Source organism: Lycium ferocissimum, chromosome 12, assembly GCF_029784015.1.
Source record: "Lycium ferocissimum isolate CSIRO_LF1 chromosome 12, AGI_CSIRO_Lferr_CH_V1, whole genome shotgun sequence".
NCBI classification, from domain to species: domain Eukaryota; kingdom Viridiplantae; phylum Streptophyta; class Magnoliopsida; order Solanales; family Solanaceae; genus Lycium; species Lycium ferocissimum.
In genome coordinates this window covers 13,575,255-13,595,323 of record NC_081353.1, presented here as the reverse complement: position 1 = coordinate 13,595,323, position 20,069 = coordinate 13,575,255, and the positions used below count along the sequence as shown (strand labels likewise).

The window sequence follows — 20,069 nt, the reverse complement described above, 5'->3', positions numbered from 1 at the left end:
GGGCCTTATTTCCTTTGATTTTTGTTGAGCCCAATTAGCTACCGATCATGTTTTATAATTTCCGAAACTAATTTCAAACATTCCAAATTTACCCTTCGTCTTTCTCCATAATTCCACGGGGCTTATTACGAATTTCCTTTTATGCCCTTGACCTTTCTCAATAATTTCGCTCTAAATACGTCATGAGTCACTCATATACTTATCAAAATAAAAATGTGGCCTTGCTTGTCGTCCTCCCGCGATTGTCTTGAATTATCCGTTTACACAAAAATGCGGGATATAACATTCCTCCTCCGGGGACCGACTCGAAGGATGGGGCCCGCCAACCCGCGAATAATCAAATCGGGCTCTTCGTCTCTTAGAGACCGGACGACGCTCCTGGCCCTTTTTCTCGATTTCTCCCCTTTGTCCGAGGGCTTCCTTAGTCTTTTGTTGGCAGCAGCGATGATACGGGATGACGCGACTGAATCGAACGCTAGTGCCGGCACGGCTGTGCTTACGTCTCCCGATGCAGGATTCACCGAGCCGCTTCGGTAAACCTAAATATCGAAGAGGTTATGGAAAGAAAAAGGGCAAAAGTAAAAAGAAAAGAATATGGCAGGTAACTCAAAAGTAGTGTTACCATGATTTTGGGCAACCCATCTACCACGCGACGAGTTCCCCGTGCCATTTTCGGGGTGTGTTGGTAAAGGAGCGATTCAACCCACTCGTTCATGTGTGGAACGGCCGGAGGTATCCATGCCACGGCTGGTGAAAAGGAAAGGGGAAGTATAAATACAAAGGGTTAAATGAAAGAATCCAAGAATAAATTAATAAAGGGGGAACCGAGAAACTTACGGTTATCATTCCATTTTTCCGGGAAGGGCATATACTCCTCCGGGATAATATCCGCGGTCCTCACCCGGATGAAGCGCTCTAACTAGCCCGGCCTGCTTTCTCATCCATTTTGGAGAAGAAGATCGAATTCCCGCCTCGCTTGGCGAGCTTTATTACACCCCCCGGAGGAATCGCCTCGGGGAATACAAGCGGATCGAATGGGTCATCGTGAATTCTTTTTGGCGTTGTTAGCCGACGAGGGAAGCAGGCTACGGTCCGCATTATCGGATCAATTTGAGCAAGGGTTACATTGTAAGTCCGGCACATCTCCAATATAACCGGATCAATTGGGGGATCGAGCTTGAGCGTGAAAGGATAGGTGTAAACGTACAAAAATCCTTCCTTGTGGTCGGTGATTGATTCATCAGGGCCGGGAGCGAACACCTGCACCGGACGGTTATCCCATCCACAGTCGGACCGGACCAGATCAAGTTTGTCCTCGGTGAAGGACGAGGGATACCGCCTTACATCGTACCCTCTGTCCGCAACCAAGGAAGGCTTCTCAGCTTTGAATTCTTTGTTGTAGTTGGGCTTGGACGGCACTATGTCCAAAGCCGTAGGCACAGGCTACGATTTTTCCCTTCGGTTGAGATGCAAGCGGCTCCTGTGAGAAGAAACCGAGGGAACGTCTGGGAAGTGGTTTCGGTAGCGCGGACATTTGAATAGACGAAAAAGAAGATTGAAAATTTGGTAAGAAGTTAAGAAAAGGGAAGCAGCAACTGAAAAAACTGGATGTTACAAAGTGAAGGAACGAAGCAGCGCCTTCAATCAAAGAGCAGCGGTTGAGTAAAACAAGTTTCTTGCAAACAGATTTAAGCAACAAATAGGGGTATTGAAATGGTTGAATCGACGAGGAAAATGAAGATGATGAACTGAGGGTGAAAAACAGAAGTCAAGGAGTAAAAGTGAATAAATGAAGAGGTAAAACCCTTTATATAGGCATGGGTCTGGGGCGGTTACAAATCCCGACCAACCGGGGGATGCCATGTATCCCATAATTAATGAGACGTGATTTGAAAAGACATGCGTAACGGCGGTTACAGAAATTGGCCGTTCGGGGTGTGACACGTGGCAGATGGCAGAAGGATGTCACACAACTATTCCCGCCAAAATGAAAGATAAGAACGAGCCTATGGAACCACCGGTTTCGTAGGCTCCATCACTTTACTCCTATGCAAAGCCTCGGTCCGGAAAATGTAGGGACTATCTGTATACGGTAAAAACGGGGTAATGTTTGACCAGTGGGACCGGGGGCCAGAAAAAGGATGAAAACGAGTACGAGCGTTCAGACCGGGGGAATTGCATCAGTAGTGATTGATCAGAAGAAGCCGGAGGAAAGCCGTAATGTCCGATTTATCTGGGGCAAACTACTTATCGATTGGTCCGGTTTCTCGGGGAGTTGATCGTGGCCGTTGGTGGGTTTATATATGGCCGGCCGGCGATCGTGGCGTTAGTCCGGTTTCTTCGCGACCATTATGATCGTGGCGGTTGGTCAGGATTAATCGATTGTTCAATTGCTACGTGTGAAGATCGTTTTGCCACTATTATCGGTCGTAGGTGTCGGACACCGTACGACCCAACCTTATCCATATTAGGGGCTCCTTTATTTCTAAAGGGCTTGATGATGTATGAAAGGCTCATAGAGAAAAACTATAAATAGGGGGCATTTCCCTACTTTTAAGGGTTGGCTTTTCAGATCCAAAACATTGTATTAGAATTTATATTGAAGCTTTCTTTCTCTCTCTCTCATTCTCTCTGGTTTTGGTCCGGTTTGAAGTATTAACTTCGTTTAAGCACATTATTTAATATTGCACTGTAGCACACATATATATATCTAGCTCAAACCCATAACACAAACACATTCGTTCAAATCATTAGCATACTGATTTACATATATTTAAGTCATCTATAAGTGAATCCACATATACATTCTTCATTAATCAACATAAGATTAAAGTATCTACATATCCTATACCTCATTTACAAATTCAACTTATTACCTAATTTCGGGGTAAACAATGAAAATTTTAAATTCAACTTAAAAATGGATTTCAAATTTGAAAAATAGGTTGTATAATCCAAACAAAATGCCCTCTTTTTTTCTTTGCAAAAAATCTATAACCAAACACAACACCATCTTCAACTTCAACTTAAAAAGTTACAAATAAAATGAAAAGTCTTTGATTTCTATGGCCAAACGCATTGCAAATAAAGTGAAAAGCAATTGATTTCTACGGTCAAACGCCCAATAAGTTTCATAATTAAATGGCCTAAAATGCAAATTATCGAAATGACAGTACTGTTTGCAAGAAAATGTAGAACCGACACAAGTGTTTAGTTTCCAAACCAAACCCAAGTACAGGTGCTAACTGCTTAAGTAGTTAAGCACATTTAAGCAAAGAAAAAAAAAAAAAGAAACATGAGAACAACTTTCATTGAAAATAATAAACAAGGCAAAGTAGGCATAGCTATACTTACTAAAAATGAAGATTGAAGCGTTCCATTTGGATCCTTAAACAACAAACTATGGAATCAGCTAGACAATGGATCTACTCTTTATTGTTTTTCAGCTTCACTATTGCTTCTTTGTATCTTTTAGACACGCTAATTATCTCCACTAAACTAACCACTGATTACCAAAATATCCAGCTCAAAAAGCATCCCCAGCTGCCTCTTCGTTTCAACTCCGATGGAACCTTCAAAATCCTGCAGGTTCTATAGAAATATTAGCTTGTTTTTATTTTTGTATAAATGAAATATTGGAAAAAATGTTGAAGTAAATATAATTGTTTCTTCCTAGAATGAAATGTTTTCTTATTTCTCTTATGGATTCTTGGGTGTTGAAGAACTTTAGCGGTTTCTTCCTAGGATAGTGAATGAAAATAGTGAGTTGATTTCTGCAGATGGTCGCTCAACTAATAGTTATTATCTCAAAAAGTCACTTTCTTCGTTGAAGAAGACTGGAATCAGGAAGAAAGGTGGCTTGTGTTGAGTGACCATCTGAGAAATGAACCCTGAAAGTAGTTCTTCTTTTCTACTTAGTGTTGGAGAAAAAATAGAAGAATTTTCTTGTGGGTTCAATGGAAAATAGTGAGTTGATTAATCATGGTCAGTCAACTAATAGTTATTATCACAGAAAGTTGCCTTTCTTCTAATAAAAACTATTAGTTGATACTATCTGAGAAATCTAACCCTGAAAATAGTTCTCATTTTATACTTAGTGTTGGAGATAGTAGAAGATTTTTCTTCTGGGTTCTATGGAAAAATGTTGAAGGAAGTTGAGGAAAGTCAGTTTTTCTTCTTTCCCAACTAAGTGAAACATTTTTCTTATATTTTGTTGGGCTACACAGATATGTTAGGATTTCTTTTTCTTCTGTATTTTCTGCCAAAGTAGATTTAGATCAGTTTCCTCTGTGTGTGTGTTTTTTTGTTTTTTTGTTTTTTTTTTTTGTTGTTTTTTGTTTTTTTTTGCGTTTATGATGGAGAATTTACAGGATTTATTTTGGGAAAAGTACAGCCAAATACCATTCGGCCATCTAATTTGCAAAATATGCAAACAGTTATAGGTAAGGTATAGTTTATACTAAATATACATATAATATACATACTTATACACAACGTATACAGCCGAGCCGATGTGTATAGGTAGTGTATACTTCGGCCATGTTTGGTAAACTAGTTGGCCAAAGGTTACATTTACGTAAGTTTTCCTGGTTTTCTGGAAATGCTGAACGAGATTGAAACATATATAGCTATTTTTTGTGGATATCTCTTTTTTCCTGGTGTATGATAGAAATAATAAGTAGGTTTTCTTGTCACAGCGTTTTTAGCAGTTTGTTGTAATTTTGTTTCAGTTTGATGGTTTTAGGTTGCGGATATGCACTATGGGAATGGGATGGTGACTCGGTGTAGAGATGTGTTGGTGAGTGAGTTCAATTACTGTTCCGACCTCAACACTACTCAGTTCTTGAGGAAAATGATTGATATTGAAAAGCCAGACTTGATTGTATTTACTGGTAATAAGTTCAACTTCCCCTTCTCTAATTGTCAGAGTTCAAACTACATTTTATTATTCTTTCCTTTTCTGAAGTATTGGAAACTACAACAAATATATATTGTCTTCACATTATCTGAAGTAAGAAAGACACTTCCCTTTTCCGGGTGAGAGTCGGAACCTCTTCCTTTCTGGATGTTCAGAGCAGAGGTTTTAATTAAAGATTTCATATTCAGTAAAAAATGGTTTAATAGAGATTCACAATAAACTAAATTTAGCAATCTAAATAAATTGCTGTCCTTTTAAGTTGCTGTTTATTGGCAGTTTTTCTCTTTAAATCCAACTTAAACCAAGTAAATATTGATTTTAATCATCTTAAATTAGTGAATTTACTTGTGTAAACCTTTCAAAGTCTCTCCAGCTTAAGAAGAAATATGCTGTTTGCCAACATTTGTTAGAGCATGTTGTCGGATGATTTATAAGAAGCCTATCCCTATTGAATTGTGTAACCCATTCCGCTTCCATTATCTGACTGTTGCGGCAATATTTAGATTTGATTATTAATGTTTCTGATTTCACTCCTTATTTTTCCAACAATTGTCTACCATTTGGATCTAATATTGGATATTTTTTAATTGTTGACAAATCTGGAAAAATTGATTAAGATTTGGCAAGATTGTCAATCGCATTCAATAACTAATTTGTGACTGTCAATGGGAACTAACTAAAGGACCACTTCAGCTAATATTAGTTATAAAAAACTATGATCACAGATAAAGAAGCAAGAAAATAACTAGTCTTTAGCTAAATTATCAGCTGCTTGTTTAGGTCTTGTACTGTAATATTAAGAACCAATCTGTGCCTAGAAGTTAACTTAGTCTTGTTTCAATCTCTATCCCTTTTTGCAGAACTTGTTACAATTTGCTTAGTGTAAGGAATGAGGAAATAATAATCTTGCTTTCATATACATGATTGTGTGTTGGTTTGTACCCAGGATGCAGGGTTAGTCATATGCCTTTTCTCCTATCGTATACTGCTTTATCTGTAGTCATGATATGAAACAGACTAAAAAACCAAATGAATGATATGGTGTGCACGCTGACTGAAAAATCATTAGGTGACAGACAGGAGCAAGTATTTGGTGGCAGTGAGACTGGACTGAAATTTTTAAATGAGAAAAAAATTATTGGCAAGAGTGAGAATAGGAAGGTATAATTTACTTGTGAGAGGAGACAATGGTAGAAAGGTATAACTTACATATGAGAGTGAGAGCAGGGAATTGTAGGTGTAAAGATAGAATTGAGAGTGTGAAGGAGGTTCCATGATTTCTTGCTGTCCATATGTGAACTGTGGTTATTACCATAGAATGGGAAGAGGTAATTAGACAGGACTGGCGAAGGTCCAGCTTACTGAGGACATCTTAGATGGGAGGCTATGGAGGACTCGGATTAGAGTAGAAGGGTAGTAGGTAATTGTGCGTTGTCCTACTTATTCGTTCATACTAGTAGTCGTGGTGTTACTCCTATAATTTCTTGTCCTTCGATTTCTGCTACTTTCTGTTTTTTCTTGTATTCCATTTATCGTATTACTTTGTAATAACTACTGCCCTTTTTTCATACTGCCTTGTCTTATAGTATTTTGCTATGACGCTTTGAGTTGCTTGTCCTTGTGCCGAGGTAGCGGTAAGGTCTGCATACGCTCTACCCTCCCCAGACCCCACTTTGTGGGGATTATACTGGGTAAGCTGTTGTTTTGTTGTTGCTAATCAAGGTGAATGGAAAATTACTTAAGCGAAGCAGGTGAATCCAGACTAATGAAATCAATCCTCCTAACCATAGCTCCGACAACCTTTAATTAAGGAGCTACCATAGAAACTTAGTAAAGCAAAGCTTGTTTACAGCATTCACAGTCTCTGTCTCTCTGATATGGGTTTCTTCTTCCTTTACAGACTGAATAATGAGTACTCACCTTTCTTTTCTTTGTCTACCACAAAACAAAATCAGTTTCTTATTTATCAATGAACAGAAAGTTAGACTTTATTATGGTCAGAAAAATTAGGTAAACAGTAAACTTACCTACATACATTTATCATTTAACCTTGGTCTAGTGATATGTATTCTAAGATTAATTTTTAACTGCTAAGGTCAAATTGTTTGATTTAGTGTAAACACCGGGTGCATGTAAATATATATTGAAGAGTTACATAGGCCACTTTTACATTTCTACATAGTATCTTCCAGTGTAAAAAAGTGTCGATACAAGTTTTGCCTCATATTTAATAATCCACATATCTCAACATTTGCATTTATACTTGTGCAATCTCAGGAAAAACTTTTTGTTTATAACTAATAAGTTAATATTAAAAGGACAAGACAACATGGTGATATTGACAGCACTACTAGAATAGGTGGTGCACTTTTGTTTATGAATTATTCCATTAACAATGGTTATTTTCTTAGAAAAGAAAAGGAAACAATTGAGTTGATAATAAAATAGTTATTAGTAAAAGAAGAGATGATAAGAAGTTGAGATACATTAGTTTTCCACATCATGCAGATGGATATGAAAAATTATAATACAACTCTTTTGCACCCAAGGGTGTAGCCTAGTGGTCCTGAAGTGCGAGGAGAACCATGAGGTCTTAATTTCACATTCCAGTGGAGGCAAATAAAAACTAGATCATACCTTCCCATCTATCTAGGCCTTGGTGGGTAGAGTTGCTCGGTAGCTGTGTTGGTGGGCGGTGGCAAGTACCTGGTGGAATACTCGAGGTGCACGCAAGCTGACCTAAACATAAAAATTGAAAAGTGAAAAGGGCCAAAATGCCCCTCGACTATGGGAAGTAGAACGACTTTTCCCTCCATTTGAATTTGGTCCTAAATATGTCTCTATCGTTGTGGAATGGCTCAGACTTGCCTCCAACAAAATTGAACAGATTTGTCCTCCATTTGAATTTGGTTTCATATATGCCCTTATCATTAAAGAACTTGCTCAAATTTGCCTCTCAACATGACAAATTTCACTTTCTTTCAATCACATTTTATTTTAGGGTCAAATATTTATTTGACTTCTATTTTCTAAAACAAGAGAGGAAAAACAAAAAGAAATAAATAAAGTAAAATAAAAAGAATATGTATAATTCTTTTTCTTAAAATATGCACATGAAATGAATAGAAAACATTTCCGAAACATTCCATTTTGCTCCACGGATGACTAATAGTCTTTTGTCTTTCAGTTTCTTGAAGATAAAAAATTCTTTGTCTATGCAATTGTAATAATATGCATAAATTTAGTTAGAGAGAAATAAAATTGATATTTTATTGATTTGTTTTCTTTTGACCTGATAACAATCGCAATTTCTTCAACAGAATTATTTTTTTAAAGTGCACATAATAACTCTTCCCAATTTCTTCATTTACTTCCAATTATTTCTCACATATTTAGGAATTTCAATTCCGTATTAGGTTCTAGATTATTTATTTTCCCATGAAAAATATTAGTTTTCTGAAATTGTGTTCTATTTTTTGTTATTAAACTTCGAGTGAAGACTTTTTTAATGGGCGAAAGTAAGACAGAAATTAGATGTAACCCAACTCTTTGAACCATCTTTGGTCTGTATAATGCCTTTGATTAAATTTTTGTACAAGAAAATGTTAGGTTTAAGATTATTGTCTTCCAAGTTGGCATTCCAGTTAATATGTTTTATATGGGTAAAAATAAGATATTGAAGGACGGTTGATTTTGATGGACAAATTTGAGCAAGTTCTTCGACGATAAGGACATATTGACACCAAATTTAAACGGACGACAAACTGGTTCTGTTTTCCATAGTTGAAAGGCAAATCTAAGTCAGTCCACCAATATTTAGGACCAAATTCAGACGAAGGGCAAAGTTGTTCTATTTCCCATAATTGAGGGGCATGTTTGGCCCTTTTCTCGAATAAAAATATAACTCTTACCCCTGTTTGGAAGGTTGTTTCCTGTGATTCATTAATGTATTGTTTTCTATGAAACCCTGTTTGTTTTCATTGTTTTTAAAATTACGTTGTATGGTGTTGTAAACCTGTTGTAATTCCGTGGTTATATAATCATGAAAAAGTCCAATTTTTGTAACCACGGATTTGGTGGTTTTTGCATGCCCCACTCCATCACACCCAAACCCACCTCACCCACCCCCACCCTACCACCCATCCTCCACAACCACTCACCCCCGCCTTACCACCCATCCTCCACAACCACTCACCCCCGCCCTACCACCCACTACCTCCAGCACCACCCCACACCACCCACCCCTCCCCCACCCCCACCCCCACCCACCACTTACTTAATATATATAAACTAGCTTGTAATTAAGGGTTAAGGGCATTTTGCATTTTAGTAAACTTACATGTTATTATACAGTACTATACCGTCAAACTAAACAATAAAAATGTTATTAAAGCACAACAAATGATACAGTCCATTCAAACATTGTATTCATTAATGCTGTACAATATAATACCATTCTATACATTATGAAACCATGGGTATTGACTATCCAAACAGAGGCTTAAGCTACTATAGGAAGTCTGAACCTAACTATAGCTAAATCAGGGGATTCAGTATTATTTCAGAAGTAACAGGAGCATTTGCCACACGCAGGTGAATCCGTGACTGTCAATGATAACTTTCAAGTATTGAAAGACAAGAAATATAGGAAAGTAAGTAAATAAAGATAGAATACTAGACACAAATATGAGCAAGATTAGCAACAATTTAGGGGAATATTCCTAATCAACCTCTAATAATATTCAAACAAGTACCTACACAATCTAGAATCCTCAAGAGATAGAACACTTTTGCAAACTCTCTGGCGAATCTAAGGTTGCAATCAAAAGATCACCAAATGACTAAGCTACCATACTAAGGTGTTCATCACCATGAGTTTAATCATCTATATTCAAAGATAGTCTACCTCTACTAAATGGGGAAAAAGATAGTCTACCCCTACTAAATGGGGAAAGTGGGGTATTTGTACTAGGGTCAAACATAAGATTAACAAGTAAGATATACCCCTAATTAGGCCGACAGTAGTAAAGTGGCCGCTGATAATTCGCCTCAGCCATTTCTTGGTAGCACATTTGCCTCCACAGTTGACTTACGTGGATTTGAGTCGAGGGTCTATCGGAAACAGCCTTTGTACCTTCTCAAGGCACGGGTAAAGTCTGCGAACACGCTACCATCCCCAGACCCCACTTGGGGGATCATACTGGGTTGTTGTTGTTGTAGTTGACTTTCGTGAAGGTGACTCTTGGGCATTCGCCTTAGCTGTTGCCTTTCGCGGCGATGAATCTGGCAGCCTCCTCTTCATTCATCTCTATGAATGGTAATCGTGTAGATGACATGTTTCAGCATTAGGTCACTTTCAACTTCTTCTTCCTCTTTACCAAGCTCTAATCCTTGCACTCCCTTCCACTCAAGCATGGTGTAATATGATGTGGACTTCTCTAAATGGTCCTTTGATGCTTCCCACTTGATCATAAGTAGTCCCAAACTCTCAATGCATGTATCTTCTTAGCTTTGCTAGGAGTGAAAGGCCTTGAATGTGTAGGCTCGGGCTCGAAGTTATGAGCCAAGGTTAGCAAAAGTCTGCCATGGAGGCCGTTGACACTAGCATTTAGGGAAGCGTGAAGCGGAAAAGAAAAGAAAAGGAGAAGAAGAAAGAAGAAACACCCGTTTCATTGGGCCTCCCTCGCTTCAGGCCCTTGAAGCGCCCACCCTCTGCTTTGCCTCGCTTCACTGCTTAAAGCGATGAAGCAGACGCTTTCCTAAACACAGCCTGTTGCAGTTTGATTTCATCCTGTAAGAGAGAAAATACAGTGCTATGATGTCATAATTCAGTCACACTGCTATGAAATAGATGATTAGGCTCTACATAGTTGACCAAGTGGAAAACAATTAACATTAAGGTTCCTCTTCTACTTTGAATTATCTCCAATAAGAGTAGCACCCCAAGTAGCCTCGTGAGTGAAGATTGCACAGTTGGCCACTTGACCAATGTAAGGTTGCACACCTGCACTGGTACACTGACCAAGGTAGCTGCATCAATATAGATGAAGCAAAAGTTGATAATCGAGCTCATTTTCCTGTAGAGATAATGCCTTTGAGATCAATAAAAGAATTGAAAAAAATTACTAAAGTGATGGACTACATTTTTTGCAGCATAATCATGATTGAGTTTTATCTGATTTTTTAATTGGTACGAATTAAAGTGGACTTCATTTTTGCGGCATATCATGCAGTATCATGATTGAGTTATGTCTGATGTTTTAGTTGGTAAGCTTCAAGCCCTTGTAGAATTTTTTTATCCTCCATAATTGCTAAACTTTAAGCTTTGAAGATATTTCACCTTGATAGCTGAGATAAAACAGTACTAGTTACCCCTATGTTGGTAGACAGTGCAATGTGCTTACTGAAACTATGATGAGATCGGTGGCTGTAACGATTTTTGTCTAGGATATATTTATTTGTTTGGTTGATTAAACATATGATGTTTGCTGATTAAGTAATAACAATAAATATCTTTAGCAGTAAAAGTATGAGTTATTGCCTTTATTATCAAATACAAGAGAAGACGCGATTCAGCTTGCACATTCCTAAACCTTGTTTGATTGACATTCAAGAGTTTTTTCTTTTTTTACAATGGAGTTGTTATGTGTTTTAACTAAAGAGTTTGTAACAGTCTACACTTTATGGCATCAGCAATGTCAAAGGCTGGAAGGAAATGTAGGACTTTAAACTTATGTAGGACTTGTTGAGCAGCTATTGGAACCTTGTTATCATTTCACTGGTCATAAGGAAAAAAAAAAAAAAAAATGTGATGAACTTCACTTTTCTACCATGTTGGTTGTTGACACTTGAGTGTCAGTGTAACCTGGTGTGCACGGATATTTCCAATCTATTGTATCAAATTTGGATCAGTTTAACTTGATCAGGGCATTAGTCCATGATCTTTGCTATTTCACTCGTCTTCATTCAGTTGTTTTAATGGAAAGTTTGTCAAAGTTTTTTTAGCAATGTGTGGAAAGAATTGCTTGAATGGTGTATGGATGCTACCATGGATTTTTGATGAATTACCTCAATTTGATAACTAGGTCCCTCTCGTCTATTTTTATATACTATACTTTGGTTTGGTTATCTTTGTGCACGAAAGGGTGTTGTGGTTTAAATTCCAATGTGGGATTTGTTGAATATGTTATTTCAATTTAATTTGAAGTCTTCTGATGAGTCAACAATGTAAGAAACTCTCACATCTTTCTTATGATGGCTGTGATTTTAGAATCGTAATTGCAAATATATCGTGTAAAAATTCCAGGTGATGTCTCATAAAATAGGAGTTGTGTTTAATTCAAGTCTCTTGGTTACATTGCTATTACTTTAGTTTCCTGTTTCTCATATACAATTATACTGTAGAATCTATGTAAATCAACATTTCGATAATGTAGTTATGATGAGAATTCGATTTGGTTCATGTTGAATCAAATCAATTGCTCATTAAATGCCCTTCCAAAGCATCTATTGGCAGTTTCAATTTTCTTGTTTCGTCATTCATTTTGCTCGTGTACAGTCTTCCCCCTCTCTGTTTCCCTAAACTCTTCCCTCTTTCTGTTCTTCTCTGGCTCCTTCGTAACCCCTAGTTCATCCTAAATTATCGTATTTGTAGGAAATAATCTCTATGTAAGCTGATGTTCCTTGAATGATGAATTTAGTCTTCTTTGGCATACTTCAAAGTAAATCTAGGTTACTGGTACCAATTTTCTGTAACTTCAACTTTTGGATTTCATCTTGTCATCTTGCTTTTCATTACTTATTTTACATTTGTTTATTGACTTCCCTAAGCTTCTACTTCTCCTGTGTCTCCAACGGCAATTTCATTGTCCTTGTTCTTCCACATACGTGTTTCTTGTATAGTATTAAAATGTTAAAGTTGCTTGGTAGTGATGCATCTATCATTTGCTTTCTCATCGTCTGTTCTTCTATACTCTCTGTAAAACTCACTTCACTTTGTTATATAGGAGATAACATATTTGGAACAAGTGCTACTGATGCTGCAGAATCTTTGTTTGAAGTTTTTGCTCCTGCTATAGAATCCAGAATTCCATGGGCAGCAGTTTTGGGAAACCATGATCAAGAATCTACTATGAATCGTGAAGAACTGATGTCTCTTATCTCCCTGATGGATTATTCAGTTTCACAAACTTTTCCATCAACTAAAGTTACCTCGGATCCGATGGAACAACAACCAATGACAAATATTGATGGATTTGGCAACTACAATCTTGAAGTGCAGGGTGCACCTGGCTCATACTTAAGTAACAGCAGCATTCTTAACTTATATCTTCTAGATAGTGGAGATAGAGCTATTGTTAATGGATTCCGGACTTATAACTGGATCAGGGAATCTCAACTAAGTTGGCTTCGCGGAGTTTCTGAAAAATTTCAGGTATTGTAATGACAGACATTAGAAGGAAGCATATGAACTCTCTCTCTCTCTCTCTCTCTCTCTCTCTCTTCATACGTGCACCACACACACGTTCCTGTGTTCAGCATTAGCCTTCACGTGGGTATGACTAGGGGATTCCCTGTTGAGCGTTCTATCAGAATTCTGCCATTTATTAGAACCTTCTGTTCTGTGTTTCCATTTATTGTTTCTTCTCTGATGAGGGAGGTTTAGCCTAGTCAGAGTTTATTAACGTTTTGCAGGTCAACACAATCACAGGGACAATGGAAGTATGCTGATCAATCATTGGAGATTTATCCGGTCCCAGTGATGCATCCTGCACTAGCATTTTTCCACATCCCAATTCCAGAAATCCGTCAAGGTCCTATAAAAGATATTGTTGGCACGTACCGGGAATATGTGGCATGTTCATCAGTAAACTCTGGAGTCTTGAAGACACTTATCTCTATGGGGGATGTTAAGGCTGTTTTCATAGGTCATGATCATACTAATGATTTCTGCGGGAATCTAGAAGGTATATGGTTTTGCTACGGTGGAGGCTTTGGATATCATGGTTATGGTGTAGCTGGTTGGCCTAGAAGAGCAAGGGTAATACAGGCAGAACTTGGGAAGGGAAAGGAAACGTGGATGGGTGTGGAGAAGATCAGGACGTGGAAACGACTTGATGATGGTGTACTGACTAAGTTTGATGAGCAAGTCTTGTGGGACAGACATTCATGACGATGAAAGTATCAAGTAGATACTGTTCTTTCATATTCTCTATGGTTATATCCATTTTTTATTTTTTAACTTTTCATCTTAACTCCCTAGTTTATTCTGTTCTTAAGCGAAATAGATGTTTTGTCGAGCCTCACAATCCAGTAGCTAGTATAGTTGTTGTCTTTGACTATTTGATCTTACTAGAGGTAGTAACATCTCTTTTCATCTTCTCTTGTTTTCTTAATGACTAAGGATATTATTTATAGTTTATACAATTGCAAGGAATTCTGTAGGAGATAATCAAAACAAATAAAAGAAAATATTCTAGAATGCTCCTTCTGATCATATGAGCTTGCAATACTCCCTCTCAAGCTGGAGCATAGATATTGATCATGCCTAGCTTGTTACAAAAGTAATCAACTCAAATTCAATGCATCACCTTTGTGAAAAAAATTAGGTAGTTGCTATCCTATCTTCATCTAGCTGTGGAAATCAAGTTCTCCTTAATCTTGTATACGGTATAAATCGGGGTAAAATATTTGGGTCCATCGACGGGAGATCGGAGCAAGATATGAGAGTTGGCTTTGAGATGTAACGTCAGTTCGGGTTCGACCAGTCGGATAGAATAAAGCCCGAGGGTTCACAAATCGGAGGGGCACTAGTTGACACAAACGCGAGAAATCCTACCTGAAACGGATTTCTCACCGCTCGTTACGCCGGCTGTCACGCTATTGACCCTTGAGGCGCCTGAGATCGTCAGGATCATTATTTCCTTTACATATTTAGTTACCATGTATAACTTTGACTCTTGCAATATAAATACAGAGGTGGATCCTCTCATTAGGGCCCCAGATTCTCGTTTTACACACTACTTCATACTCTTAGATCTGTAATCACTAAAGCTATTCAAATTCTCTTAAGATTGGCTCGGGTTCGAGACAAAAGGGATCTAAGCCGGACCAATTAGTTGTGTTCCTCAATTATCAATCAAGGCTATCTCTTTTCTTGCTCTTTACGAATCTTTGCTTGTTGTTGCTTATTTCATTACTTTACCAAAAGATTACACCACGCATCCTTTAACCGCGTATAAATTCAATTTTTACCTTTTTAAGGATTAAGCAGTTTAGCGCCCACCGTGGGGCTAAGAATAATAATGGTGGTTTTTTCACAACTCTACTTTCACTTGTTCTATTGATCTTTGTGATTTCAGGTTTGCTTCAACATGTCAAACCTTAGCCAATCAATCCAGTTGAACAACGGTGATTCAAGTCACCACGACGAGAACCTCAACAATGGGGTACCGGCAAATGATCTGCCCTATATTGATCCAAACGGCGGCCTTCCCGTCGATCCAAATGCCGTCAATTCTAATGATGCTATGATAATGGCACCCACCCCGTCGATAGGGCGTCTGTGCTAAAGACAGCCGATGATGCGGGGGAAGAAATTAATTTGCGTTTGATTTTTAATATGTCGCAGGAACAACAGGCTGCTATAGCCCAACTGCAAAAGAAGAAGAACGGCACAGGAACAGCGGAGCCGAACCAAATCAATGAATCGGTCCGTGGGGAGAAGAGTAATTGATAATTGCAACGGGTCAATTTCTAGCGGGTCATCCGAGGTCTTGAAAATGCTTGAGGAACTGGCCAAATGGATCGACACCAATGAGAAGAAGGTAGAGAACTATAACTCTCGAGTGGACCAAATCCTCGAAGCCCCACCAATTTTATCCAGGCCGGATTCCAAACGTTTTATCCGGAGGCCTTTCCCGCCGAGTGCAGTCCCGAAGTTAATCCCGAAGAGGTTTAAAATTGTTACACCCCATATCTTCAAAGAAGCATTTATCAAATTTGAAACGTAAATACGTTGAGTTATGGTTAAGTAAAACCACTTCGAAATATAAGCAAGCATTATCAAGTACATTTAATAAGTGAAGGCTGTATATAAGGTATACCGGAAGGTTTTATAAGGAAATGAGTGGGAGAAATGGAGTAGTACGACTTTGGAGAAAGGATTGGTAATGTTTTGTGTGAAAATTTTGGTCCAACTTGGGGGACGAATATCTCTTAGCATATGAAGTGTTTTAAGGTGAAACAAAAGCCTAAAATGAAGTTTGTCGAGTCTAGTTTCCAACGCAACAAACCGCTCGTCGATAGGACATCGGAGTAGAGAATTATGGACGTTAAAAGTCCGGCTCACAGAGCAGAAACGTGTGCTAAGTCTTGCTACGATGCCGACTTGCTACGGCCCCTTCTACGGTAAAATGCTACGGTGAACGAGCCAGAATTTGACCCCTATATAAGGGTAATAACCTTTTTTTTTCATCGAGATTTTCCTAGAAAACTCCAGAAATTAGAAGAGAGAAAGTGAGGGAATCAAAAGTGAGCAATTTTTAAGTAGTGGAGCAGTGGTTTAGGTCCGGGTAACGCATAGTTGTGATTCTAGTATTGTTTTGCGGTAGATTTTAGCGTGGATATTGAGGATATTGCTGTCTTAACAAGAACAAAAGGTATGAATCTTTCTCTTTTGGTATTATTTAAGGCTTATTTGCGGAGACAAAGTCGTTAAATAATTGTGTAGTAAGTTGGTTAGTTATGGAAGTTGAAAAACGATTGTGTGGCTGTTTTATGGTACATATTGGTGTTGGAAATGATGTTATTGATGTTGATATATTTGTTGTTGTTGTTGGTTGTTGGATTGTGACTTCGGGCTAGGCGTATAAACGGGGAGGTCTTTGCCGAATTTCGCGATTCTAAACGAGAATTAAATTGAAGGCTTAAGATGAGCGTATGACATTGAGCCTAATAATAGTATGAATGGTTTATATGTAGATTTACGAGCTTGGAAGGATAAACGTTGAACGACTAAGGCGATCGAAAGGTATGTTAAGGCTCGTCCCTTTCTTTCAAAGGCATGATTCGTATGTTATGATTTCATAAATGTTTCCATAACCGCCTTGTTTTCAAAAGCTAGAAGTTTATGACTCTTAAAGATTCTTACGATGTTAAATGAACAATGTTCTATGATGATTGTGACGATGATGATGATCCTCTTCTAGAAACTCCGAAGCTATGATTTGGGAGCATTTTGAGATTATTGAGCCATTCCATGTATCTTTTGATCTTACTTATTGTTGATGGTCTCATCTCATGTCATTCGTTCCTTCGAGGTGAGATATAGCAAAGATAACGATTCTATTTTCAGTGCTACCAAGGTTCATGATTCTCGAGACTCCCATGAAATTATCGATTTCATCTTACGATGGTTGATCCTTCAGGGAATGATATAGTGATAATGGTAATGCCAATGATGATGTTGATTTCATTTATGTATTTTCATGTGTATGTATGTATGTATGTATGCATTGCATTCCACTGATCAGTTGGGTAAGATAACACCGCGCCTACATGGCCGGGCAAGATAACACCGCGCCGATGTGGCCGGGTAAGATAATACCGAGCCTACATGGCCTGGTAAGATGGCACCGAGCCTATATGGCCGGGTAAGATAACACCGAGCCTACATGGCCGGGTAAGATAGCACCGAGCTTACATGGCCGAGTAAGATAACACCGAGCCTACATAGCCGGGTAAGATAACACCGTGCCTTAATGGTCGGGTAAGATGCTATATATATGTCTATATATTACCACGTCTTAACGGCCGGACAAGATATTATATATGGCTATATACGGAAAAGTCCTTTTTTAAAAAAAGCTAAGCATGCACGACATTCGCCTTAAAAAGCCATTCAGAGACACAAGCTGATCTCTTTTATATTACGTTATCTTTATACTTTCATTATGTTGTTATTTATGCCTTACATACTCAGTACATTGCTCGTACTGACGTCTCTTCTTGTGGACGCTGCGTTCATTCCCGCAGGTGTAGATAGACGAGACAAGGATCTTTCATCGTATGTAGCCTTCAGGTGCTGATCTTGAGTGGTGGCTCCACTTCTTTCTGGAGCATTGCCAAGTCTGATTCTATGCATATGTATATGAATTGTGTTAAGGGTACGTCGGGGGTCCTGTCCCGACTTGTATACCTCAGTCACGTTCATTGAGGCTTTGCGAACGATTTCGTCTGACTTAGTCATAGTGTGACAGTAGTAATGTCGGCATCATGGGTCTATTGTACATATACTTATGCATGATATTATGTTCATATTTAGCCTCTTGATCTTATTGTTGCAATTCGAGACATAGAGGATATGAGTTGTAAGTTGGTTCGCTCGGTTTTCGCAGGGTGCCGGGTGCCAATCACGCCTTACCTAGGGTGGGGTGTGACAAAAATGCCGGATATCCCCAAGTATGATGGAATAACGGATCCGCAAGAACATGTGACTTCTTATACCTGCGCCGTAAACGGCAATGATCTCGAAGAAGACGAAGTTGAGTCGGTGCTGTTGAAGAAGTTTCGCCGAGACGTTATCTAAAGGGGCAATGACATGGTATTGTATGCTATCCGAACACTCTATTAATTCTTTTGAGATACTTGCAGATGCTTTTGTGAAAGCTCATGCCGAGGCTCGAAAGATCCAAGCGAGGAAGGCTGACATATTCAGAATAGCCCAAACGGATAATGAGTTACTCCGAGAGTTCATAACAAGGTTTCAACAGGAAAGAATGTTGTTGCCCCTGGTTCTTGATGAGTGGGCAGCCCAAGCTTTCACTAAGGGACTCAATCCTCGTAGCTCTGCGCCTCGTTCAAACTAAAGGAGAATTTATTGGAGTATGAAGCAGTAATATGGGCTGATGTCCATAACAGGTACGAGTCCAAAATTCGAGTGGAAGATGATCAGCTCGAGCTTCCCCTAGGTTCGGCAAGCCGAAACAAAAATATGGAGAGGCTAAAAAGGGTGATGGAAACAGAGTTGAAACCATCGAAGGACCGGTATCAGCCATACGGCCAGCCTGATAGGTCCAGCTTTAGGACGGATAGAGGAAGAATTGGTCACAACCATAATTTGGTAAGAAATGACAGGCGAAATGATCGCGGTTCTGGAAGCAGGGGTTTGCAATTCAAGAGTAACCCCATTAGGGCATCTGACACTGGCGAGAGCCCGAGGTTGTCCGAATGCAACTTCTATGTTGACGCTACTGGTATTGTTTCTGCTATTGGCCACATTAAGGATGCGAGGTGACCAAGGACACTTCGGACCGACCCTGCCCAACGGGATCCAAATGTGGTATGCGACTATCACGGGATTCATTTCCACCGAACTGAGGACTGCGGACAACTAAGGGATGAAGTCGCTCGGTTATTGAAGAACGAACACTTACGTGAATTCTTGAGTGACCGAGCAAAGGGTCATTACAAAAACAGGGAAGCAAATAAGAAAGCTGAACCGGCAGAACCCTTCACGTGATCAACATGATTATTAGAGGAGTAGAAATTCCTCGAGGTCCAATGATGAAGAAAACAAAGATCTCGATCACTCGGGAAAAAAGAACCAGAGATTATGTACCGGAAGGATTCATTTTCTTCAGCGACGAAGACGCGGAGGGCATCATTCAACCTCACAATGATGCTTTGGTAATCTTTGTCCTTATAAATAAATCTCGGGTTAAACGTATTTTGATTGACCCAGGTAGTTCAGCCAACATTATCCGTTGGAAAGTGGTGGAGCAACTGGGTCTGTTGGACCAAATTGTACCGGCAGCTCGTGTCCTTAACGGGTTCAACATAGCATGTGAAACTACGAAGGGAGAAATTACACCGCCGGTGAACACTGCCGGGATTGTTCAACATACAAAATTTTACGTCATTGATGGTGAAATGAGGTATAAAGCTTTATTCAGCAGACCGTGGGTACACAACATGAGGGCAGTGCCCTAAACTTTACATCAGATGCTGAATTTTCGACCCCAAAGGGAATAAAAACAGTCCATGGAGAACAATCGACAGCAAAAGAAATGTTTGCGGTTGAAGAAAAAACTCCAGCATCGAAATCACCTGCACCCAAATAGCAATCACAGGACTTGAACCCAACCAGACC

General features: G+C 39.0%; 1 protein-coding gene across 2 annotated transcripts; it reads left to right on the top strand.

The window, feature by feature from the left end:
- Nucleotides 1–3,201: 3,201 nt before the first annotated feature.
- On the top strand, nucleotides 3,202–14,299 carry LOC132038984 (probable inactive purple acid phosphatase 28). 2 transcript variants are annotated; one of them, XM_059429494.1, is made up of 4 exons: nucleotides 3,202–3,588; nucleotides 4,745–4,892; nucleotides 12,925–13,352; nucleotides 13,629–14,299. In XM_059429494.1, the coding sequence occupies exons 1-4, from the start codon at nucleotides 3,403–3,405 to the stop codon at nucleotides 14,088–14,090; spliced, it is 1,224 nt and encodes a 407-aa protein (XP_059285477.1). In that variant the 5' UTR covers nucleotides 3,202–3,402; the 3' UTR covers nucleotides 14,091–14,299. The 2 variants fall into 2 exon arrangements, with proteins under 2 accessions (XP_059285477.1, XP_059285479.1); XM_059429496.1 differs by having other exon boundaries at nucleotides 3,450–3,588; nucleotides 4,731–4,892.
- Nucleotides 14,300–20,069: the final 5,770 nt, after the last annotated feature.